The sequence below is a fragment of the Martes martes genome (genome assembly GCF_963455335.1).
Source record: "Martes martes genome assembly, chromosome: X".
Lineage (NCBI taxonomy): Eukaryota > Metazoa > Chordata > Mammalia > Carnivora > Mustelidae > Martes > Martes martes.
This window is the reverse complement of record NC_137897.1, coordinates 122,030,924-122,057,412: the sequence shown is the minus strand read 5'-3', so window position 1 is coordinate 122,057,412 and position 26,489 is coordinate 122,030,924. Positions and strand designations below refer to the sequence as shown.

At 37.8% G+C, this 26,489-nt stretch overlaps 1 protein-coding gene across 1 annotated transcript in view; it reads right to left on the bottom strand.

Annotated features, from left to right (window-relative positions):
- Window positions 1–26,489, bottom strand: part of VAMP7 (vesicle associated membrane protein 7) — a 70,705-nt gene that overhangs the window by 25,841 nt on the left and 18,375 nt on the right. Inside the window, exons 4-5 of the mRNA XM_080794702.1 lie at window positions 25,931–26,068; window positions 23,215–23,305 (exon numbers count right to left, since the gene is read on the bottom strand). Of these exons, the coding sequence (XP_080650828.1) occupies window positions 23,215–23,305; window positions 25,931–26,068 (229 nt within the window). The remainder of the gene's footprint in view (window positions 1–23,214; window positions 23,306–25,930; window positions 26,069–26,489) is intronic.

The window sequence follows — 26,489 nt, the reverse complement described above, 5'->3', positions numbered from 1 at the left end:
AGAAGCTGATCAGTTCGCCCTCAGTTCCTCCTCAGGAGGAATGCTCTGTAAACAGGTGTAATTTGGTGGGCTCCATGAAGGAGGTGAGATCAGGATCCTCCCATGTCACCATGTTGGGCTGGAACCTCTGAATACGTAATTTTTATACTTTGCACAGGGAGAAACCCATGTTCAGATCACTTCAAAGGTGAATTGTACCAAATATGTCAAGAAGAAATTACACCAGTTTTTCAAAACTCTTCCAAAACAGAAGTGGAAGTAACACTTCTCAACTTATTGTATGAGGTCAGTTTTACTGATAGCAATATCAGACAAACACATCACAAGAGGCCAAGAAGGAAGAAGATGGTGGAGGAATAGGGGACCCTAGTTTCATCTGTTTCTTGGAATTCAGCTAGATAGTGGTCAAATTATTCTGAACACCTGTGGACTCAACCTCAGATCTAAAGAAAGAATTGCTTAAATTCTACCAATAGAATAGCAACCAGTTTTTGCACGGTAGGAGGTATGAAGAAGTGAATCTGAGCCAACATATCAGAAAATAAACCACGGGGTAGGGAGCCTCAATCAGTGAGCTACCGGACAGTGATATAGCAGTGGACTGCAAAATTGGAACTTTTAGAATTCTGCTATGGTGAGGGACTTCCCTGCCTGAAAGGCATTAAGATGCAGAATCCTATGTGGGACAGTGTGGTCTCAGGATCCCCAGGGTCACAGAAAGAATGGGAATGCCTGAGTGCAGCAGAGATTTCAAGCGTTAGCACAGGGAAGCCAGCTGCAATCAGTGAGCCCAAGAGTAGGCTTGCAGCTCAGTTTTGTGATAAACCAGCAACTGTGGCACAATCAGGTGACCGCTCTCCAAGTAGGGGCCCAGCAAGCAGCAGAACCACAAGACCCTCCTCCTTCTCCTGGGGAAGAGTGGTATGGGTGAGCACCACAGGAATCTGAAGGGTTTGGAGACCCAAAAGGGAGTCAGTGCCGAGATAAAAATCCTTGGTTACAGTCTGGGTGAATACAAGAGTGTGGATGGAAACCAGGGAGACAAAACTGACTGACTGCTCTTCCCTGAGGAAAAGCCACTGAAGAGTGGGGGACAGTATCATTCAGCTCAAGGGCTGGAGAACAGGATGCCACCATTTTTATTTTCATCCTCTAAAGTGGCACTGCAGGCCTTCAGGGAACAAAAGCCACATAGAGCAATCTGGAGCAGCTTACACTGAGCCCTGACAAGGGTGGTGCAACTCCGCCCAGGCAAAGACACCTGAGAATCAGCAGGCCCCTCCCTCAGAAGAGCAGCGGGAACATCCAACTAATACCAAGTTTAACGATCACACAGAACTGCAAAACTCCAGAACTAGGGAAAAATAGTATATAGAATTTTGAGATTTTTTTTCTGATTCTTTAGTCTTTCAACTTAAAATTTCTTTTTTTCCTTTTCAACTAGTTGCTTATGTTACCAACTCTTTTTAAAAGTCTTTTTTAATTTTCAATTTTATGTGTTATATATATATGCATATATATGTGTGTGTGTATATATATGTATACATTCTTCATCTTTAGCTCCCTTTCATTGTTTTCAATTTTATTTTTGCATATATAGGTTTTTCTTTCTTTACAACTTGGGTTCTAGTTTCTTCTAACCTAACAGACCAAAATATACCCAGGACCTAGTGTGTTACCCTGTTCTGTCCACCTGTTTGATTATGTTCTCTTTTTTTTCCTTTTTTGGTTAGTGTTCTCTTCTGATTTGTTTACTGTATATCTACTGTATATTTTGCTGGGTTCATGGTTGACATTTTTGTATTTTGTTCTCTCATCCATCTATTCTTCTTTGGACAAAACGACAAGACAGAAAAACCCACCCCAGAGAAAAGAACAAGAGGCCGTACTCACTGCCAGAGACTTAACGAATATGGATATTAGTAAAATATCAGAGCTAGAATTCAAAATAATGATTATAAAGATACTAACTGGGCTTGAATAAAGCAAAGACACTAGAGACTCCCTTTCTGGAGAAATAAAAAACTAAAATCTAATCAAGTTGAAATAAAAATGACTATTACTGAGCTATAATGAAAAAATGGAGGCTCTAACTACTAGGATAATGAGGCAGAAGAGAGAATCAGTGACAGAAGATAAAATGATAGAGAATAAAGAAACTGAGGTAAAGGAGATAAACAACTACTAGACCACAAGGGGAGAACTAGAGAGATCAGTGATACCATAAAGTGAAACAATATTAGAATAATTGGGGTTCCAGAGGAAGAGGAAGGGGGGCAGAAGATATATTTGAGCAAATTATAGCTGAGAACGTCCTAATCTGGAAGAAAACAGGCATTCAAGTCCCGGAGGCACAGAGAACCCCCTCAAAATCAATAAAAATAGGTCAACACCTTGACATATAATAGTGAAGGTTGCAAATTTCAGAGACAAAGAGAAAATCCTGAAACCAGCCCAAGACAATAGGTCCTTAACCTACAGAGGTAGAAACATAAGGCTGGCAACAGACCTATCCACAGACACCTGGCAGGCCAGAGAGGACTGACATGATATATTCAGGGTGCTAAATGAGAAAAATATGCAGCCAAGAATACTTTACCCAGCAAGGTTGTCATTCAGAATAGATGGAAAGATAAAGAGCTTCTAGGACAAACAGAAACTAAAAGAATTCGTGATCACTAAACCAGCCCTGCAAGAAATATTAAGAGGGATCCTGTAAGCAAAGACAGCCTAAAAGTAACACAGACCAGAAAGGAATAGAGACAATACACAGGAACAATGACTTTAAGGGCATACAATAGTACTAAATTCATATCTTTCAGTAGTTACTCTGAATGTAAATGGGCCAAAATGATCCAATCAAAAGACACAGGGTATCAGACTGGATAAAAAAGCAAGACCCATTGATATACCATCTACAACTGACTCAGTATAGACCCAAAGACATCCCCAGAATGAAAGTGAGGGGGTGGAGAACCATTTATCATGCTATAATGGAGATGAAAAAAAAGCAATCCTTCTACCAAATTAGATTTTAAACCGAAAACTGTAGTGAGAGATGAGGAAGGACACCATAGCATACTTAAAGGGTCTATGCAACAAGAACTAACAATTGTAAATATTTATTCTCCTAACTTGGGAGCAGGCAATTACATGAAACAATAACAAAATTCAAAAAATTCATTGACAATAATACAGTGAAAGTAGGGATTTTAACACTCCACTCAGCAGTGGACAGCTCATCTAAGCAGAAGATCAACAAGGAAACAAGGGCTTTTTTAAAAGATTTTATTTATTTATTTGACAGAGAGAGACACAGTGAGAGAGGGAACACAAGCAAAGGGAAGTGGGAGAGAGAGAAACAGGCTTCCTGCTGAGCAGGGAGCCTGATGCGGGGCTCATTCCCAGGATTCTGGGATCACTATCTGAGCCGAAAGACAGACACATAATGGCTGAGCCACCCATGTGCCCCAGAAACAGTGGCTTTGAATGACACACTGGACCAGATGGACTTCACAGATATATTCAGAGCATTCCCTCCTAAAGCAACAGAATATACATTCTTCTCAAGGGCACATGGAACATTCTCCAGAATAGATCACATACTGGGTCACAAATCAGGTTTCAATGGGCACCAAAAGACTGGGATTATTCCCTGTATATTTTCAGACCACAATGCTTTGAAACTTGAACTCAATCACAGGAGGAAAGTTGGAAGGAACTCAAATACTTGGAGGTTAAAGAGCATCCAACTTAGGAACTAATGGGTCAACCAGAAAATTAAACAAGAATTTTAAAAATGGGAGAGGAGTCAAGATGGCAGAAATGACTGAAATGACATCAGGTCACAGGAGTTCAGCTAGATAGTTACCAAACCATTCCAAACACCTACAGACCCAATAGGAGATCATAGAGAAGAAGAGCAGCAATTCTAGAAACAGAAAATTGACCACTTTCTGAAAGGTAGGAGGTGAGGAGAAGTGAATCCGAAGTGACAGGAAGATAGACCGTGGCGGGGAGCGGCCAGCTCCCAGCAAGTGGTAGAGCAAGAAACCACAAAATCTGAACCTTTAGAAGTCTGCTCCACTGAGGGACATTGCTCCAGAGGCTAAGCAGGGGTGGAGCCCTCACGGGGAAGGTGTGGTCTCAGGTCCCGCGGGGTCACAGAAGGATCGCGGATATCTGACTGTAGCAGAGATCGCAGGTATCAGAGTGGGGAAGCCGTCTACAGAGACAGAGCCGAGGAGTGAGCTCTCAGCTTGGGGTTACCCTAAACTGTGATTTGCAGCACAGTCGGGCCACTGTTCTTTGAGCCGGGACCCCACAAGTGGCAGATCCGGGGAGACCCACCTTCCTCCGCCAGAAGAGCAGAGCGGCAGGAATCTGCTGGGTTTGGAGACTCCAAACAGGGCTGTGTGCCAGAGACAGAAACACTCGGTCACAGGCTGGATGAGGTCAGAGAGTGACCAGAGACCACAAAGACGGGAGTGATTGACTGCTTTTCTCCAAGGGTGCACTGAGGAGTGGGGCCCCGAGCTCTTGGCTCCTCTGAGCCAGAGAGTGGGAGGTCGCCACTTTCATTCCTGTCCTCCAGAGCTCTACAGAAAGCGATCAAGGAACAAAAGCTCCCAAGAGCGAACCCAAGCATATCACATAGCCCAGCCCTGGCAAGGGCAGTGCAATTCCGCCTCAGGCAAAGACACTTGAGAATCACTACAACAGGCCTCTCCCTTAGAAGATCAGCAAGAACATCCAGCCAAGGCCAAGGTCACTCACCAAGAACAGCGGAATTCCAGAGGTGGGAAAAGCAAAGCATGGAACTCACGGCTTTCTCCCTATGATTCTTTAGTCTTGCAAAGTTAATAAAATTTTTTTAATTTTATTTTTTTCTTATTCTAATTTTTTAAACTTTTCCTCTTACCCTTTTAACAAGTTTATCTTAACAATACCTTTCTAAAAAAAACCTTTTTAAACCTTCATTATTATAGTCATATTTTATCCTTCATTGTTTGTAACTTTATTTTTTGAATACATACGGGGTTTTTTTCTTCTAAAAAATTTTGTAATACAATTTTTTCTAATAGATCAAAATATACCCCAAATCTAGCACAGAGCTTTGTTCTAGTCTCCAGCCTGAGCAAATTCTCTCCATTATCTTTTTCTTTCTTTTTCCACCAACTTAACTTATCAATTCCTTTTTTAGAATATTTTTTAATTTTTTATCTTTATAGTCATATTCCATCCCTTCATCGTGATATATATATATATATATATATATATCTTTCTTTCTTTCTTTAACATTTTGGGAGGTAGTTTCTTCTAAGAGACCAAACTACACCAAAAATCAAGTGGGTGGCTGTGTTCTATATATCAGTCATATATATATATATATATATATATATATATATATATATATTTATTTATTTTACTTTTTAATTTAAAAAAAAAATTTAAGCTTCTTTTTACCCCTTTTATTCTCCCCCCAATTTGGGGTCTCTTTGGATTTGGTTAGCGTACATTTTTCTGGGGTCTTTGCCGGCCTTTTAGTATTTTATTCTCTCGTTCATATACTCTTCTCTGGATAAAATGACAAGGCAGCAATCTCACTACAAAAAAAAGAACAAGAGGCAATACCAAAAGCTAGGGACCTAATCAATACGGACATTGATAATATGTCAGAACTCGAGTTCAGAATGACGATTATCAAGGTGCTAGCTGGGCTCGAAAAAGGCATGGAACATATCAGAGAAACCATGCCTGGAGGAAAAAAAAAGCCCTTTCTGGAGAAATAAAAGAACTAAAATCTAACCAAGCAGAAATCAAAAAAGCTACTAATGAGGTACAATCAAAACTGGAGGCTCTTGCTGCTAGGATAAATGAGGCAGAAGAGAGAATTAGTGATATAGAAGACCAAATGATAGAAAATAAAGAAGCTGAGCAAAAGAGAGACACACAACCACTGGACCACGAGGGGAGAATTCGAGAGATAAGTGATACCATAAGACAAAATAATATTAGAATAATTGGGATTCCAGAAGAAGAAAGAGGTGGGGGGCAGAAGGTATACTGGAGCAAATTATAGTAGAGAATTTCCCTAATATGGCAAAGGGAACAAGCATGAAAATCCAGGAGGCACAGAGAACCCCTCTCAAAATCAATAAAATTAGGTCCACACCCCTTCATCTCATAGTAAAACTTACAAGTCTTAGTGACAAAGCGAAAATCCTGAAAGGAGCTCGGGAAGAGAAATCTGTAACATACAATAGTAAAAATATTAGATTGGAAGCAGACTTATCCACAGAGACCTGGCAGGCCATAAAGAACTGGCAGGATATATTCAGAGCACTACATGCAGCCAAGAATACTATATCCAGCTAGGCTATCATTGAAAATAGAAGGAAAGATAAAAAGCTTCCAGGACAAACAAAAACTGAAAGAATTTGCAAACACCAAACCATCCCTAAAGGAAATATTGAAAGGGGTCCTCTAAGCAAAGAGAGACCCTAAAAGTAGTAGACCAGAAAGGAACAGAGACAATATACAGTAACAGTCACCTTACAGGCAAACAATGGCATTAAATTCATATCTTCCAATAGTTACCCTGAATGTAAATGGGCTAAATGCCCCAATCAAAAGACAGAGGGTATCAGAATGGATACAAAAATAAAACCCGTCAATGGATAAAAAAACAAAACCCATCAATATGCTGCCTACAAGAAACTCATTTTAGACCCGAAGACACCTCCAGATTTAAAGTGAGGGGGTGGAAAACAATTTACCATGTTAATGGACATCAAAAGAAAGCTGGGGTGGCAATCCTTAGATCAGATAAATTAGATTTTAAGCAAAAGACTACAATAAGAGATGAGGAAGGACACTATATCATACTCAAAGGGTCTGTCTAACAAGAAGATCTAATAATTTTAAATCTCTATGCCCCTAACATGGGAGCAGCCAACTATATAAACCAATTAATAACAAAATCAAAGAAACACATGGACAATAATACAATAGTAGGGGACTTTAACACCCCCCTCACTGAAACGGACAGATCATCCAAGCAAAAGATCAACAAGGAAATAAAGGCCTTAAATGACACACTGGCCCAGATGGACATCACACATATATTCAGAAGATTCCATCCCAAAGCAACAGAATACACATTCTTCTCTAGTGCACATGGAACATTCTCCAAAATAGATGACATCCTGGGTCACAAATCAGGTACCAAAAGATTGGGATCATTCCCTGCATATTTTCAGACCACAGTGCTCTGAAGCTAGAACTCAATCACAAGAGGAATGTTGGAAAGAACTCAAATACATGGAGGCTAAAGAGCATCCTACTAAAGAATGAATGGGGCAACCAGGAAATTAAAGAAGAATTGAAAAAAATCATAGAAACAAATGATAATGAAAACACAACTGTTCAAAATCTATGGAACACAGCAAAGGCAGTCCTGAGAGGAGAGTATATAGTGATACAAGCCTTTCTCAAGAAACAAGAAAGTTCTCAAATACACAACCTAACCCTACACCTAAAGGAGCTGGAGAAAGAAGAGCAAAGAAAGCCTAAACCCAGAAGGAGAAGAGAAATAATAAAGATCAAAGCAGAAATCAATGAAATAGAAACCAAAAAAAAAAGAAAAAAAAAAACAACCAGTAGAACAAATCAACGAAACTAGGAGCTGGTTCTTTGAAAGAATAAGTAAGATTGATAATTCCCTGGACACACTTATTAAAAAGAAAAGAGAAAGGACCCAAATAATTAAAATCATGAATGAAAGAGGAGAGATCACAACCAACACCAAAGAAATACAAACAATTATAAGAACATACTTGGAGCAACTCTACGCCAACAAATTTGACAATCTGGAAGAAATCGATGCATTCCTAGAGATATATAAACTACCAAAACTGAACGAGGAAGAAACAGAAAACCTGAACAGACCCATAACCAGTAAGGAGATTGAAGCAGTCATCAAAAATTTCCAAACAAACAAGAGCCCAGGGCCAGACGGCTTCCCAGGGGAATTCTAACATTTAAAGAAGAATTAACAGCTATTCTCCTGAAACTGTTCTAAAAAATAGAAATGGAAGGAAATTTCCAAACTCATTTTATGAGGCCAGCATTACTCTGATCGCAAAACCAGACAAAGACCCCATCAGAAAGGAGAATTACAGACCAATATCCTTGATGAACACAGATGTGAAAATTCTTACCAAAATACTAGCCAATAAAATCCAATGGTACATTAAAAGGATTATTCACCACGACCAAGTGGGATTTATTCCTGGGCTGCAAGGTTGGTTCAACATCTGCAAATCAATCACTGTAATACAATACATTAGTAAAAGAAAGAATAAGAACCATATGATCCTCTCAGCAGATGCTGAAAAAGCATTTAACAAAATACAGCATCCTTTCTTGATCAAAACTCTTCAAACTGTAGGGATAGAGGGTACATACCTCAATATCATCAAAGCCATCTGTGAAAAACCCACAGCAAGTATCATTCTCAATGGAGAAAAACTGAGAGCTTTTCTGCTAAGGTCAGGAACACGGCAGGGATGTCCATTATCACCACTACTATTCAACATATACTATAAGTCCTAGCCTCAGAAATCAGACAACAAAAAGAAATTAAAGGCATCCAAACAGGCAAAGAAGTCAAACTATCACTCTCTGCAGATGATATGATACTTTATATGGAAAACCCAAAAGATTCCACTCCAAATCTGCTAGAACTTGTACAGGAATTCAGTCAAGTGTCAGGATATAAAATCAATGCACAGAAATCAGTTGCATTTCTATACACCAACAGCAAGACAGAAGAAAGAGAAATTAAGGAGTTGATCCCATTTACAACTGCACCCAAAAACCGTAAGATACCTAGGAACAAACCTAACCAAAGAGGGAAAAAATCTGTACTCAGAAAACTATAAAGTACTCTTGAAAGAAATTGAGGCAGACACAAAGAAATGGAAAAATGTTCCATGCTCATGGATTGGAAGAACAAATATTGTGAAAATGTCTATGCTACCTAAAGCAATCTACATGTTTAATGCAATCCCTATCAAAGTACCATCAATGTCTTTCAAAGAAATGGAACAAATAATCCTAAAATTTATATGGAACCAGAAAAGACCTCTAATAGCCAGAGGAATGTTGAAACACAACCAAAGTTGGTGGCATCACAATTCCAGACTTCAAGCTCTATTACAAAGTTGTTATCATCAAGACAGTATGGTACTGGCACAAAAACAGACATACAGGTCAATGGAACAGAATAGAGAGCCCAGAAATACACCCTCAACTCTATGGTCTACTAATCTTTGACAAAGCAGGGAAGAATGTCCAATGGAAAAAGACAGTCTCTTCAACAAATGGTGTTGGTAAACTTGGACAGCCACATGCAGAAAAATGAAACAGGACCCTTTTCTTACACCACACACAAAAATAGACTCAAAATGGATGAAGGACCTCAATGTGAAACAGGAATCCATCAAAATCCTTGAGGAGAACACAGGCAGCAACCTCTTCAACCTCAGCCGCAGCAACTTCTTCCTACAAACATTGCCAAAGGCAAGGAAGAGGGCAAAAATGAACTACTGGGACTTCATCAAGATCAAAAGTTTTTGCACAGCAAAGGAAACGGTCAACAAAACCAAAAGACAACTGACAGAATGGGAGAAGATATTTGCAAACAACATATCAGATAAAGGGCTAGTATCCAAAATCTATAAAGAACTTATCAAACTCAGAGCGCCTGGATGGTTCAGTTGATTAAGCAACTGCCTGCAGCTCAGGTCATGATCCTGGAGTCCTGGGATCAAGTCCCACATCCGGCTCCCTGGTGGGGAGCCTGCTTCTTCCTCTGACCCTTTCCCCTCTTCGTGCTCTCTTTTTCTCTCTCACTCTCTCTCAAGTAAATAAAATTTTAAAAAAAAGAACTTATCAAACACAACACCCAAAGAACAAATAATCTAATCAAGAAATGGGCAGAAGGCATGAACAGATATTTGTGTAAGGAAGACATCCAGATGGCCAACAGACACATGAAAAAGTGCTCAACACCACTCGGCATCAGGGAAATACAAATCAAAACCACAATGAGCTACCACCTCACACCAGTCAGAATGGCTAAAATTAACAAGTCAGGAAATGACAGATGCCGGCAAGGATGCGGAGAAAGAGGAACCCTCCTACACTGTTGGTAGGAAAGCAAGCTGCTGCAGCCACTCTGGAAAACAGTATGGAGATTCCTCAAAAAGTTGAAAACAGAGCTACCCTATGACCCAGCAATTGCACTATAGGTATTTACCCTAAAGATACAAATCTAGTGATCTGAAGGGGCACCTGCACCCCAATGTTTATAACCATCAATGTCCACAATAGCCAAACTATGGAAAGAGCTCAGAAGTCCACTGACAGATGAATGGATAAAGAAGGTATACACACACACACATACACGCACACAATGGAATATTACTCAGCCATCAAAAAAACGAAATCTTGCCATTTGCGATGATGTGGATGGCACTAGAGGGTATTAGTCAGTCAAGGGAAAGATGAACCATGAGAGACTGTGGACTCTGGGAAACAAACTGAGGGTTTTAGAGGGGAGGGGAGTGGGGGGGGTGAGCCTGGTGGTGGGTATTAGGGAGGGCGTGTATAGCGTGGAGCACTGGGCGTTATATGCAAACAATGAATCATGGAACATTTTATCAAAAACTAGTGATGTATTGTATAGTGACCAACACAACACAATAAAAAAATTGTCAAAGACAATTATCATATGATTTCACTCATATGTGGAATTTAAGAAACAAAACAGAGGAGCATGGAGGAAGGGAGAGGGGTAAAATAAAACCAGATGTAATCTGAGAGGGAGACAAACCATAAGTAGATAGAACTAGAGGGTATTATGCTGAACAAAATAAGTCAATGAGAGAAAGGCAATTATCATATGATCTCTCTGATATGAGGAATTTGAGAGACAGGGTGGGGGGTTGTGGGGGGAAGGGAGGGAAAAATGAAACAAGACAGAACCAGAGAGGGAGACAAACCATAAGAGACTCTTAATCTCAGGAAACAAACTGAAGGTTGCTGGGTGGAGGAGGCAGGATGGGGTAATTTGGTGATGGGCATTGAGGAGGACATGTGATATAATGAGCACTGGGTGTCAAATACAACTGATGAATCACTGAACTCTACTACTGAAACTAATACATTATATGTTAATTAATTGAATTTAAATAAAAATAAGACATCACAAGAGAAAAACAGATCAATATCTCATGAATATAGACACAAAATCTCAGTAATATATTATAACAAATCCAGCAATATATTAAAGGGATTTACAACATGATGAAGGGCATTTATTTCAGAAATGCAAGGTTGATTTCATATCCAAAAACCAAATATTATAATAATTGTATTAACAGAATAAAGGTCAAAAATCCACATGATCATTTCAATAGATGCAAAAGAAGTACCTGGCAGAATCTAACACCCTGCATAGAGAAAATCATAAGGAAGTCACTAAAATGCTACTAGAATTAATAAAAAAAAGTTGAACAATGTTACGCAGTACAAAATCAACATGCAAAATCAACTATATTTCTATACATTAGCAATGAACCATCCAAAAATGAGAGGGAAAAATTCCACTTATAAAAGCTTCAAAAAAGTAAAAAACAAAATACTTAGAAACAAGGCAAGAAGGATGTTGGAAGAGAGATACTATTAAAGGGAAATTATTCTGACACTTGCCAAAAATGAGAAGAAAGATTTTATTCTTTCTACTGCAGACTACAGCAAGAGGGGTCAAGACTATCACAATATAACAAGAAGTGGGGTGATGTCAGCATCATGGCAGTATAACACATTCCTCCATTTTGTCCCCCCTTTTAAAAAACTAATTAGGCATTTGTCCACAAATAAAAGTGCCTTTGTGAGAGTTGTAGGATCCAGCACCATATGCCAAAGGACCTGGGGGGGGGTGGTCTCATGCACCTGTGCATCGGTAACAGGCAGAGAAACCTTAAGTACAGGCTATGCAACCAACATGATCAGTGTTGGTTCCACAGCCCTTTTGGTCACAGTTGGCGAAAACCTGAAGAATACTGATTTAGGCGGGTACTCACGGATGAGAGAGATTCGTAGAAGGCTAGCTTTGCCAAGAGGAAACTTCAGCATGGCACCGGAGCATAAAATATAGACATGAATTTAGATGCACTGGAGAGGGTAAGAGGAACTTTTCCAGCACTAACTGTTCCCCAAGGTGACAGAGCATAGGGTTGAACTAAGTTTTTTTTCCCCCCAAAGCCACCTTTAATGCGACCCAACACCCAAAGTCTGGCAGGGTATGATCTTCACTTGCAGTCTGCAGTGATGGCCCTGAGGCTGTCTGCCCATGCCAGAATATTTGGCACAAAGAGCAGCCCTGAGGCCCACTCAATGTTCTCGATGGGCACCAGGAAGCGCTCCAGTAGGACTGCCTCATCCACAGGTGCGGTGGGCATCACACAGGAGTGGAGCTGGATCTGCTGGTGGCAGTTTCTCCCCCAGGGGAAAGGGAGAACAGTGAGTGAGTGAGTGCCGGGCTACTCCAGCTATGTGGCAAGCTACTGGAGAAACCCATTTCTCTCCAGCAGCACCCAGAGTATGGAGGCAGGACCTCCAAGACTGGGGGCAGTAAGGAGATCAGGAAAGAGGCCAATAAAAATGTCACAGGACATTAAAATAACATACTTCCTGAGAGCTGTGCTCAGGACTTAAGCAGGAACTCCACCACAAGCCTCTGGGAGACACTCATCACCCAACGATTCCCTCACCAGTCCCACAATCACCTCCTCCCAGCCTGCGACCACTCTCCTTTATGCATGCTCCCAAGTTCAGTGGCAAGAATGAGCTCTAGTAAAAAGTAGCACTCTCAGAATATCTGACCAGGATCTATGGGCAAGGAAGGAACCATAAACTTGAGCTGAAGTGCCATCTTCTAGAAAACAAAAAAGAAGTTTCCAGTAGCCAGCAGGAGAGTTGTAAGACCAGAGAAGACATAAAAGTTAAGAATTCTACCACAAGAATGAGTAAGAAGCATGGAGCAGGAGTATCCAGAAAAGGTTGGAGAAAACCCCAGAGAGCAGAACCACAAATGCTATTTCCTACCTGGGGGTAACTAGTAAAGATTTTAGGAGGTGTCTACTACACTTCAAAAGTGAAAGCAGCAACACAGAAGTTCAGAGAACATAAAGAACCAAGGAAATATGTCAATACCATAAGGTAACAATCATTCTCCAATAACAAATCAAAAGAGTGAAACTTTGCAATCTAGCTAATAAAGAATTCAAAATATCTGTTCTGAAAAACTTAAGCTGCCAAAGAAACACACAGAAAAACAATCAACAAAATCAGGAAAGCACTACATGAACAAAATCTGAAATGTAACAGAGAGACAGAAGTCATAACAAAGAATCAAACAAATTCTGGAGGTGAAGAATGAATGAGACGAAAAATTCAATAGAAAACATCTACCTCAAAGTAATCTAAGCAGAAGACATAATAAGTGAGCTAGAGGATAGGAACTTTGAGACAACCCAGGGGACAGCAAAGAGAAAATAAAGAAAAATAATCCAAAAAGCCTGTAAGATCAATGGGACTCCATCAAACATACAAATATCAGAATAACTGGGGTTCCAGGAGTAGATAAGAGGGGCAACAAGACAGAAAGCTTATTTAAAAAAATAATAGTGGAAAACTTTCCAAATCTGGAGAGAGACCTGGACATCTAAGTTCATAAAGGTAAGAGATCACCCTATTATCTCAATGCAAAAAGACCTTCTTAAGATACATTACGATAAAACTGTCAAAAATTAAAGATAAAGGCAGACTCTTAAAAGCAGCCAGAGGAAAACTAAAACTATAACCTACAAAGATATTCCTATTACGCTATGAATGGATTTTGCAGCAGAGACCCTAAAGGCCAGAAACGAATGTGGAATAATATATCCAAAGTGTTGAAAGAAAAAACTGCCAGCCAAGAATAGTCTATATGACAAAGTTATCCTTAAACATGAAGGAGAAATAAGATATTCTCAGACAAATAAAAGCTAAGGGAGTTCATTACCACTAGACTTGCCATGTAAGAAATTCTAAAAGGAAGAGACACTAGTGACATGAAAACACAGTAAAGTACATAATACACTGGTAAAAGTTAAATGTACAGACTTAGAAAACTAATTCTGTAATAGGAGGGTGTGTTAAACACTTAGATACAGTATAAAGGTTAAAAGAAAAGAGTATTAGAAACATCTATAACTACTATAATTTTTTAACAAAAACACAGTAGAAAAAGGCAAATTGTGACACCAGGAGTATAAAAGGGGAGTAAATATGTGGAGTTTTTGTATGAAAAGTTGCTGTCACCTTAAAGTTGACTGTTTTATCTATAAGATGGTTAATGCAAGCCCATGGTAACTGCAAAGCAAAAACCTGGAGTAGATTCACAAAAGATACTGAAATAGAAAAGGGAACACACAGTCCCAAAATATCACCAATTTTAAAAAGTGGGCAGACATTTGAGACAATATAGATAGACATAGAGGGTATCATGCTAAGTGAAGTAAGTCAGATAAAGATAAATACCATATGGTTTCACTTATACATGGAATCTAAGAAACAAAACAAACAAAAACAGAAACATGCATAAATAATGAGAACCGGTGGTTGCCAGAGGGGAGGAGGTCAGGGGATAGGTGAAATAAGTGAAGTGGATTAAGAGGGCCAAACTTCCAGTTATAAAATAAATAAGTAACAGGAATGAAAAGTATAACACAGGGAACATAGTTAATAATATCATAATAAGTTTCTATGGTGAGAGATGGAACTACACTTATTGTGGTGAGCATTTCTTAATGTATATAATTGTCACATCACTATGTTGTACACCTGAAACTAATATAATATGGTGTGTCAACTACATCTCAATTAAAACTTACTAATATTTTCTGGGATACACAGATACATACATACATATATATATTCTGGGGGGAGTAATAAATAAAAGGAAAAAAATAAAAAGGCAGAAATGGAAGGAAAAAGGAAAACGAAATAGCAAAACATCTAGAAAGCAATGAATAAAATGGAATTAGTAAAAATTACTCTAACTGTAATAAGTTCACCAATCAAAAGGCACAGAGTGACTGGATGGATTAAAAATAAAAAAGACCCAACAATATGCTACTTACATGAGACTCAATGCAGATTTAAGTACACACATAGGCTTAAAGTGAAGGTATGGAAAAAGATATTCACGTGGAAACCAAAAGAAAGCGGGGATAAAATAAGAGGGTACACCAAAGATGCTTAAAAAAATGATAAATACTGTCATGATATAACATTAAAGTGGTCAATTCACTACAAAGATACAACAATTTTAAATACATATGCACACAGGGGTGTGCATGGCTCAGTTGGTTAAGTATCCGTCCAACTCTTGATTTCAGCTCAGTTCATGATCTCAGGATTATGGTATTGAGCCCCACATCGGGCTCTGTGCTCAGCAGGGAGTCTGCTTGGGATTCTCTCTCTCCCTCTCTCTCTGCCCCTTCCCCCACTCTCACACTCTCTTTCTCTCTAAAATAAAAATAAATCTTAAAAAAATAAATATATATGCACACAATATCAGGATTAGATACTTAGGTATTAAGATACCTAAGTATCTTAATACTTGCAGATCTGAAGGAAGATTAATAATACAAAAATAGCAGGCGACTTCAATACACCTCTTTCTAGCAATGGCTAACATCCAGACAGAAATCAACAAGGAAACATGACTTAAACCATACAAGTGGTCATAACAGGCATACACAGAACATTCCATCCAACAGCAGCAGAATACACATTCTTCTCAAGTGCACAAGGAACATTCTCCAGGATACGTCAGATGATAGGACACAAAACAAGTCTTAACAATTTTAGGAAGAAAATCATACCAAGTTTCTTTTCCAACCACAGTAGTATGATACTAGAAATCAACAAGCAGAAAGCTGGAAAATCTATAAATATGTGGAACTAAATAACACACTCCTGAACAACCAATGGATTAAAGAAAAAAATCAAAAGGAACCAGAAACAAAAGAAAAAACTAAGCCCATAGTTAGTGGAAGGAAGGAAATAAACAAAGACCAAAGTGGAAATTAATGAAATAGAAACCAGAAAAATAGAAAAGATTAACAAAACTGATGGCTGGGGTTTTTTCTGAACCAACAAAATTGACAAACCTCTAGATAGACTAAGGGAAAAAAGAAGGTTCAAATAAAATCAGAAATAGGAGACATTACAACTGATACTACAGAAATACGCAGGATCATAAGAGACTCTTATGAATAATTATATGACAACAAACTGGATAAAGAAGAAATGCATATAATCCTAGAAACATAAAACCTACCAAGACAGAATCAGGAAGAAATATAAATTCTGAACTTTCCAAAAATGGGTAAGGAGACTGAATCTGTAACCAAAAACCTCCTAACAAAGAAAAACCTAAAACCAGATGGCTTCATTGGTGAACTATACCAAACATTTAAAGCAAAATTAATGCCAAACCTTCCCAAACTCTCCCAAAAAAATCAAACAGGAAATACTTCCAAACTCATTTTATAAGGCCAGCATTACCCTGACACCAAATCCAGACAGGAACACAAGAAAACCATAGACCAATATCCCTGATGAACACAGATGCAAAAATTCTCAAAAAATTATTAGTAAATTAAATTCAACACCACATAAAAATGATCATATACCATGACCAAGTGGAATTTATTCCTGGCATATAAGAATGGTTCAACATATACAACTCAATACATGTGATACACCACATTAATACAATAAAAGATAAAAACTTACATGATACACATTAATATAATAAAAGATAAAAACTTATAATCAAATCAACAGAGGCAGAAAAAACATTTTACAAAACATATCATTTCGCAATAAAAACCTTCAACAAATTGAGTATAGAAGGACATATTTCAGCATAATAAAGGTCACATATGACAAACCCAAAGGTAACATCATATTCAATGGTAAAATATTAAAAGCTTTTCCTCTAAGATCAGGAACAAGACAAAGGTGCCCACTCTCACCACTGTTATTCATATAGCACTCAAGTCCTATGTAGAGCAATCCGGTAAGACAATTAAATAAAAGGCATCAAAATAGGGGCGTGTGAGTGGCTCAGTCGTTAAGCATCTGCCTTCAGCTCAGGTCATGATCCCAGGGTCCTAGGATCAAGCCCTGCATCAGGCTCCCTACTCAGTGTGAAGCCTGCTTCTCCCTCTCCCACTCCACATGCTTGTTTTCCCTCTCTCACTGTGTCTCTCTGACAAATAAATAAAATCTTTTTAAAAAAAGGCATCACAATAGAAAAGGAAAACTAAAACTGGCATCATTTGCAGATATGATAATATATACAGAAAATCCTAGACTCAACCATAAAATTGTTGAACTAATCAACAAAGGTAATGAAGCTGTAGGATATAAAATCAACATACAGAAATCAGTTAAATTTCTATATACTAACAATAAAAATATCCAAAAAAGTAATAATGAAAACTATCCCAATCATAATACCATAAAAAATAACAAAATACTTATGAATAACTTTAACCAAGGTAAAAGATCTCTGCAACAAAGACTTCAAGACATTGATGGAAGAAATTAAAGACACAACAAATATAAATATCCCATATTCATGGATCAGAAGAACTAATATTGTTAAAATGGCCATACTACCCAAATCCATCTACAGATTCAATGTGCTGTCTTTCAAAATTCCAATGGCATCTTCACAGAAATAGAAAAAACAATCCTAAAATTTCTATGGAACCACAGAAGACCCCAAATTGATAAAGCAATTCTGAGAAAGAACAAAGCCAGAGGAATCACAGTTCCTGATTTCAAACTATACTATAAAGCTGTAGTAATTAAAACAGTATGGTACTGGCCTAAATAAACATAGACACATGAACCAGTGCAACAGAACCGAGATCGCAGAAACAAACTCCCACATATACAGTTGACTAAGATGTTACAAGAGAGCCAAGAATACTCACTAGGGAAAAGACAGTCTCTTCAACAAATACTGCTGGGAAAACTGGATACCACATGCAGAAAACTAAAATTGGATTCCTTATAACACCTCCCAAAAAATAACTCGAAATGGATTAAAGACTTAAATTCCAAGACTAAAACTATTAAATTCCTAGAAGAAAACACACAGAAGAAGATTTTTGACACTTATCTTCAAGCAAAACTCAACAAGTGGAACTACATCAAACTAAAAAGCTTCTGGCCAGCAAAATAAACAGTCAACAAAATGAAAAGGTAATCTACAGAATGGAAAAAAAAATATTTATAAACCATATACTAGATAAGGGGTTAATATCTAAAATAAGGAATCCATACAACTCAGTTAACAAACAAAAAAAACCACTATTAAAAATGGGCAAAGGAACTGAATAGATACTCTTCCAAAGAAGACATCCAGATGGCCAAGAGACACATGAAAAGATGCTCAACATCACTAATCTTCAGGGACAGGCAAATCAAAGCCACAATGAGATACTGTGGATATCACACCTGTTTGAATAGCTATCATCAAGAAGACAAGAAATCACAAGTGTTGGTGAGGATGTGGAGAGAAGGAAACCCTTATGCACTATTGGTGGGAATATAAATTGGTTCAGCCACTACGGAAAATAGCATAAAGGTTCCTCAAAAAATTAAAAATATGGGGTGTCTGGGTAGCTCCGTTGGTGAAGTGGCTGCTTTCCACTCAGATCATGATCCCAGGGTCCTGGGATTGAGCCCTGCATCGGGTTCCCTGTTCAGTGGGAAGCCTGCTTCTCCCTCTCCCTCTGCTGCTCCCCCTGCTTGTGCGTGCCCTGTCAAATAAGTAAATAAAATATTTTTTAAAAATTAAAAATACAACTACAATATGATCTAGCAATTCTACTTCTGGGTATATACCCAAAGGAAATGAAAACAGGATACTGAAAAGACATGTGCATGCCCATGCTTAATGTAGCATTATTCACAATAGCCAAGATACAAAAACAACCTAACTGTCCATCAATGGACAAATGGCTAAAAAGATGAAGCATATATACATGCAACAGAATATTACTGAGTCACAAAAAAGAATGATATCCTGTCATTTGTGACAACACAGATGGATCCTGAGGGCACTATGCTTAGTGCTATAAGCCAGATAGAGAAAGACATGTGTTATATATTACTTATAAGTAATATAAGAATCTAAAACTGCCAAATTTGTAGCAACAGAGAACAGAATGGTGGTTACCAGGTGCTGGGAGATGGACAAACTGGGAAAGTGTTGTTAAAGGGTACAAAATTGCAACTAGAAGATGAATAAATTCTGGAGATCCAGTGTACAGCACCAATTATACTAAAAAATACTGTATTATATACTTCAATATTGCTAAGAGACTAGATCTTAAATGTTCTCACCACAAAAAAAGAAATGACAATTTATATGATATGATAGTGGTGTTAGCTAAAAGCTACAGTGGCAATCATATTGCAATATATAAATGCATCAACATGTCGTACACCTTAAACTCACACGATGTTTATGTAAATTGTATCTCAATAAATAAAAAAAAAACAAGAACAAAGGGGGATTTATTAGCCAACAAGCAGAGTAAAGGGGTAGTCAGTAGATGAAAAATTACTGAGGAAAAAATCAAGGGTAAGGTTCTATACTTTTATTCATTTTAGGCCTAAACTACCCTAAAATAATCTTCCTAAAGGCAAGCCAAGGACTTATTCATCAAAGGCAGAGGATGAGGAACCTGATCAGCTATCAAGGGTGATCAGAAATCAAGTGTAGGGGATTAACTTAAGACTGGCTCAGGTAGACCTGGGACATAGCCCAAGAATCAGGCCTAGTCAAATAGAGGGCTCAGAGGAGATGGTCCAACACTTGGTCAAGCAGTCTTTGGCATGTAAGATCTGTATGCCAAAAGCTATAAAACATCATTGAAAAAAATCAAAGAAGATCTAAATAAATGAAAAAACATCTCATCTTCATGAATCAGAAGTTTAATATTATCGAACTTGGCAATATTTCCCAAACTGGTTGCACAACTTTGAATATATTAAAAATCACTGGATAGTATACTTCAAATAGGTGAGTTGTAATGGTCTATGACTTTATCTCAATAAAGTTGTTAAAAAAATCAATCTGTTAAAAATCAAAGAGAGATGATTAGAAATGCTTTTGCTACATTTTAATTTGTTTATCTCAGTAATTCTAAAAATAAGTCATTTAAAAGAAGTTGACTTAGAAGTCTCATTTTCTGGGAACTTCATGCATTTGCAATAAAAATACAGTAGTTGGTTGATTCACTTTTGGGTGAAATAAATAAATTTGGTAACAAGAACAGAAAATAAATTAGTTTATTCAACTGATTCTCTAGTCTGCATCTAGACATACAATTAAAACTAAAATCAATGAAAGGAAATTACTTCAAATAGCTAAGAGACAAACATATCAAGAACTGCATGTTTCTCCCTTTTATGCTCAACATCACTGATTATTAGGGAAATACAAATCAAAACTACAAAGAGATACCACCTCACACCAGTTAGAATGGCTAAAATTAACAACACAGGAAACAACATGTGTTGGAGAGGATGTGGAGAAAGGGGACCTCTCTTACACTGTTGGTGGGAATGTAAGTTGGTGCAGCCACTCTGGAAAACAGTATGGAGGTTCCTCAAAAAGTTAAAGATAGAACTACCTTATGATCCAGTAATTGTACGACTAGGTATTTACCTGAAGAATACAAAAATATGGATTTGACAGGAGACATGCTATAAACACCAATGTTTATAGCAGCATTATCTACTATAGCCAAATTATGGAAAGAGCCCAAATGTCCATCAACTGATGAAGGGATGTAGAAGAGGGGGTATATGTATACACATACATACACACACACACACACACACACATACACACACACACACACACAATATGGAATATTACTCAGCCATCAAAAAGAATGAAATGTTGCCATTTGCAATGATGTGGCTACAGCTAGAGATTACAATGCTAAGCAAAATAAGTCAGAGAAGGGCAACTGCCATATGATTTCACTTGTATGTGAAATTTAAGAAACAAAACAAATGAAAAAATGAAAAAAAAAAGAAACAGAGAGGTAAACCAAGAAACAGACTCTTAACTATAGAGAACTCAGTGATGGTTACCAGAGGGGAGGTTCGGTGGGAGAATGTTACATAGGTGGTGGGGATGAAGGAGGACACTTGTGATGAGCACTGGGTGCAGTATGGAACTACTGAATCACTATACTGTACACCTGAAACTAACATTACACTATATGTTAACTAACTCGAATGAAAATAAAAATTTTTTAAAAATGTTTCTCCCTTTTGATTATTAATCTCATTCCTGGGACTTAATCTCAAGAAAATAAGAAAAATAGGCACAAAATCATGTATAGCAGTACTGCTATTATAACACAAACCTCTAAATCAGTGCTACCTAACGAGTGTTTGCTAATGCTTCAACCAAGTCCCTAAGCACACAGTTCAGTCCAACTGACATATTCACAACAAGATGTTCTCAGTGAAGGAAGCACAGCACTGACTTACATGCCGGTGCAAGCTCTTTGGTTATAAAACAATACGCAGAGTAACATTGCTCTTAAGAACCAAAGTGTCCAAAATAAGGGCGATTCTAACCTATAATATAACCCAATGAAATACTCTATGAGCATAAAGTAGATTAATGATAGCTAACAATAATTCAGCTCTTAGTATGTGCTAGGCACTATACAAGATGCTTTACATACATTATCTCCTTTATCCTGGTGACCTTAGGTTCTACCATCTCCTTTTTGCAGATTAGGAAACAAAGCTCAAAGAAGTTAGAGGATTGACCAAGGACTACCAGAAGGCTAGAAGTGAAATCAGGACTCAAACTCAGGCAAATATGATTCCAAATCTTGGTCACTATATTATATTGCCTCAACAAAACTGAATATAAGCTATTATTTTATATATGTGTGTATATATATGTGTCTGTGTGTGTGTATAGATATATATATCTATATATCTTAAAAGAAAAAATGGAAATGAATCTTTAGGATGCTGGGATCAAGAGTATTTTTTTCTTAAATATCTTTACAGCTCGTACCTGTGCTAATAATAAATGTACCAGTGATTCAAATAGTAAATCCAAGATTATAAGTAAATTGACATTTATGGAATTTGACAAAAACAAAGAATACTGTTACGCTGAAAATAAAAAAAAAATTTGACAATGTCTCAGTTAAATATCTTACAAAACAACAATATAATAATTTTCATTCAATTTTATACAAGTTATTGTCTGAGATATTCCCCTTAGAAAGAGTGGTTCTCAAACTTCAATATGCATTTAAATCCTCTGGAGGGCTTGTGAAAACACAGATTGCTGGGTCCCACTCGCAGAGTTTCTGCTTCAATAGCTCTGGGGTGGGTCCCAAAAACTTGCATTTCTAACAGGTTCCCAAGGGATGCTGATGCTGCTGGCCCAGGGACTACATTTTGAGAACCAGTGCTTTTGAAAAACTAGCATCATCCTAAATCTAAATACAATGGCATAGTCAATTAAAAAATAAACGATACATTTCTCTGGATTATTTTAATGTGCTAAAGAGCTTGACAAAACATAGGCTGACAGAATTTCTATCACAGTTCATTATTTGAAGAGTACAAGAGGTTTTTTTGGACCAATTCTTTCCTTTAATCAAGTGCTACAAACTTTCTGAGGAAGTCAGAAAGTTATACTTTAAGTACCTACTGATAACATCAGCTATCTACGTATCTCCAGCCAAAACTACTTTATTCTTAATTGCTGAACTGTTGCAAGAGTCTCGGAAATTATTCTTGCTAAGCCAACTAACAAATTAGAATGAAAAACAGTCATAAGTACTAAGAAAAAAACATTCATACAGGAGTCAGTATCATGGATAGGTAATATCCATATCTTCGCTGACAGTTTTCAAAAGTAAGATTCAGGAAGTACTCTTTCAACCTTTCTTGAATAATGTGACCCCAATCAAGTAATCTATTACCATTTTTGCATGTGGACTATGCCATGAAACATACCTATGTTTCTGACCATGATTCCTTTCAGTTCATCCACTTGGGCTTGAGTCTCCACCACTTTGTCTATGCCCTTATTCTCAGAGTGATGCTTCTATAAGAAAACAAGATTTAACTTACCCAGACATTATTTACAATAGAAAAACAAAAAGAAGAGGAATGACAGTAAGGAATGCTATTAAATTATGCCTGTACTGATACAAAAGATACATTCCATTTCACTTAAAAATTGTTATCAGGCCTAGGGAAAAATATAGGCAGCATAAAAAAATGTTACCATGTAAATGTTATACTATAAATGTATCACCTTATTTTAAATAAAATAAATGTATTATAATATATCAATACGTATATATACTTGAGACTCTTGGGGCAGAAGTACAGGTTCATATAATCTGTGCTCAGACAAGAAAGGAGTAAAGACCATAGTTGGGGCAGGGAGAACAAGACAGGGAAAAGCACACTAAATTGTTCCCCACTTCTTGGGTATGATGAGGAGATGCTGCCCCACCTTCTGAGCATCTATTATTCTATCTGTTGGGATCAGAGCAGGCATCCTATTTTCATTGGGTTCTAATAGGATCTAGAAATCTAAGACATTGCTAATAGTACATATTTTGAAACTATTATCCATAGGTATCCATCAAGTCCCTAATAAACAATATTCTAGTCACCTCACCGTGCTAAATGCTTCAAAGAGAGAACATTATTTAATCTACCCAAAAATTCCATCATGAAGATGCTCTTATTATTATCTCCATCTGTAGATGACAATCCTGGCACAGACTTATTCAGAGGGTCACACATACATATGGAGCCAATGACAACCTGGTTAAGCTGAAAGTTTTGCTGCCAGCTCACCCTTTACCTTTGACTATATATTGGTATATTTTTGGTCGGTGATGTTTTGTTTTGGTTTTTCTTTTAAAGATTTCATTTATTTATTTGAGAGAGAGAGAGAAAGAGAGTACACACATGAGCAAAAGGGAGGAGAGGAAGAGGGAGAAGCAGACTCCCCACAGAGCAGGAAGCCTGATGCGAGGCTCGATCCCAGGACTCTAGGATCATGACCTGAGCTAAACACAGACACTTAACCAACTGAGCCACCCAGGCGCCCTTTGGTTGGTGATGTTTTACAGTTTCACATATATGAATGTTTTCTAGTGAGAAGTATGAAACAAATGAACTGACTGAATAAAGACATAACTATTTAAAGGAACTTCATCCCCAGAGGAATGCATATTTAGAAGTGTAACACTCAGGGTACCTGGGTGGCTCAGTCGTTTAAGCATCTGCCTTTGGCTCAAGTCATGATCCTGGTGTCCTGGGATTGAGTCCCACATGGGGCTCCCTGCTCAGCAGGGAGTCTCCTTCTCCCTCTGACCCTCCACTTCTCATGCTCTCTTTCTCTCTCAAATAAATAAATAAAATCTTTGAAAAAAGAAGTGTAACACTCAAAAAGTATTAAAAAAACACATGAAGAAGTGAAAAGTAAAGCATTCTTTTTTTCTCATTCACAATACAATCATAGATAGAACATATGTCTCTTTGCACTCAAATAGTTTCATGGCTAAAAGGGAAGCATTTTTAAAGGTCTCAACATCATTAGTCATCAGGGAAATGCAAATTAAAACCACAATGAGATATCACTACACACCCACTAGGATGACTAAAATTAAAAAGACAGACCATAGCAAGCATTGGCGAGAATGCAGAAACACTAGAACTGCTGGTGGGAATATAAATGGCACAACCGATTTGGAAAAAAGTCTGATAATTTATTACAAATTGTGGTACATGCATACAATACTACTTAGCAAAAAAGGGAACTACCGATTTACACAACATGAATGAGTGTCAAAAGTCTTACACAGAGCATGCAGGACACAAAAGAGTATGTAATGTATACTTCCATTTATAGGAAATTCTAGAAGAGACAAAACTAATTCATAGTGACAGAAAAGAGACAGAGCAGTGCTTGCCTGGGGCAGGTGTTGGGGAGGCGAATGACTGCAAAGGGACATCAGGAACTTTCAGGGTCATGGAGATGTATTTTGAAAAGGGTGGTATTTCACTGGTGTATACATATGCAAAACTTCACTGAGCTGACGGTTTGCTATTCATACAGATGAGCCGACTTTCAAATGACTAAGTTAAGCTATTGAAAAATTACAGTTGCCTTGGGGTGCCAGGGTGGTTCAGTCGTTAGGCATCTGACTCTTGATTTCCAGCTCAGGTCTTGAACTCAGGGTCGTGAGACTGAGCCCTGCACTGGGCTCCATGCTGAGTGTGGAGCCTGCTTGAGAGTCTCTCTCTGTCCCTCCCCCCACTCCCCCTTTCCTTCCCCTTACACATGCATACTCTCTCTCACTCAAAAACAAACAAACAAAAACAAAAAACTATGGTGCCTCATGGGAGGACAGAAGGTTAATGTACCAGTTAAGAGGCCATTTGGCATACTGAATGGATTTATGCATTAGATGGATAGCTCAAGTAGATGATCTTTAATGTCTTCCCCCATACCTAGATACTTTGAACACTACATAGATAGTATCACTGTTTTATTTGAATTTTTTCTATCTGGGAAGTTTTATTATGTTGCCATTTAACAGCACAATCAGAAAAATATATTTGCAGGTCAGGGTCCCCTCTATTCGAAGCACCTGAAGGTCATAAAGAAGATATGAATCAAAATACTATATCCTGAAAAAGACCTTACCAACTGTGCAGCCAAGACACTTGAGAACTCGCTATTCATGGCATATGGGAGTGCTGTCTGTGCTCTTGAACCGTACGTAGTCTGGAACCTCTTCTTTATCTCATTCAGAAAATTAAATGCTCGAGAACGTTCAAAATCCTGAAAAGAGACCAACACAGAGTTCAATCAGAAAGTAAACAAAGATGATATGATTAACAACAACCACAGGAACAGCTGACACTTACTGAGCAATGATTCCATGAGGAAGAGCTAGCACTGACCTCATTTCACAATAAGAGAACAAAGGCTCTTAAAAGGTAACTTGCCAAAGGTCAAACAACTAATAAAAGAAAGAACTGAGAGTCTAATCCAAATATACTTATTTGACTACTGCCAACTAAAGATAACAGTAGCTAGGTTAGTTGGGTTGAAGAGAAAGAGTTGGGTTTTACTTCCTCCATATCTTTCACAGGACCTATGAGAAGGCCCAATATAAGAAGATGCTTAATAAATCCGTAATAATAGTACGGTCTTTCACACACAAAGATAACACTACTGATAAATACTTTGAATTGAGTTT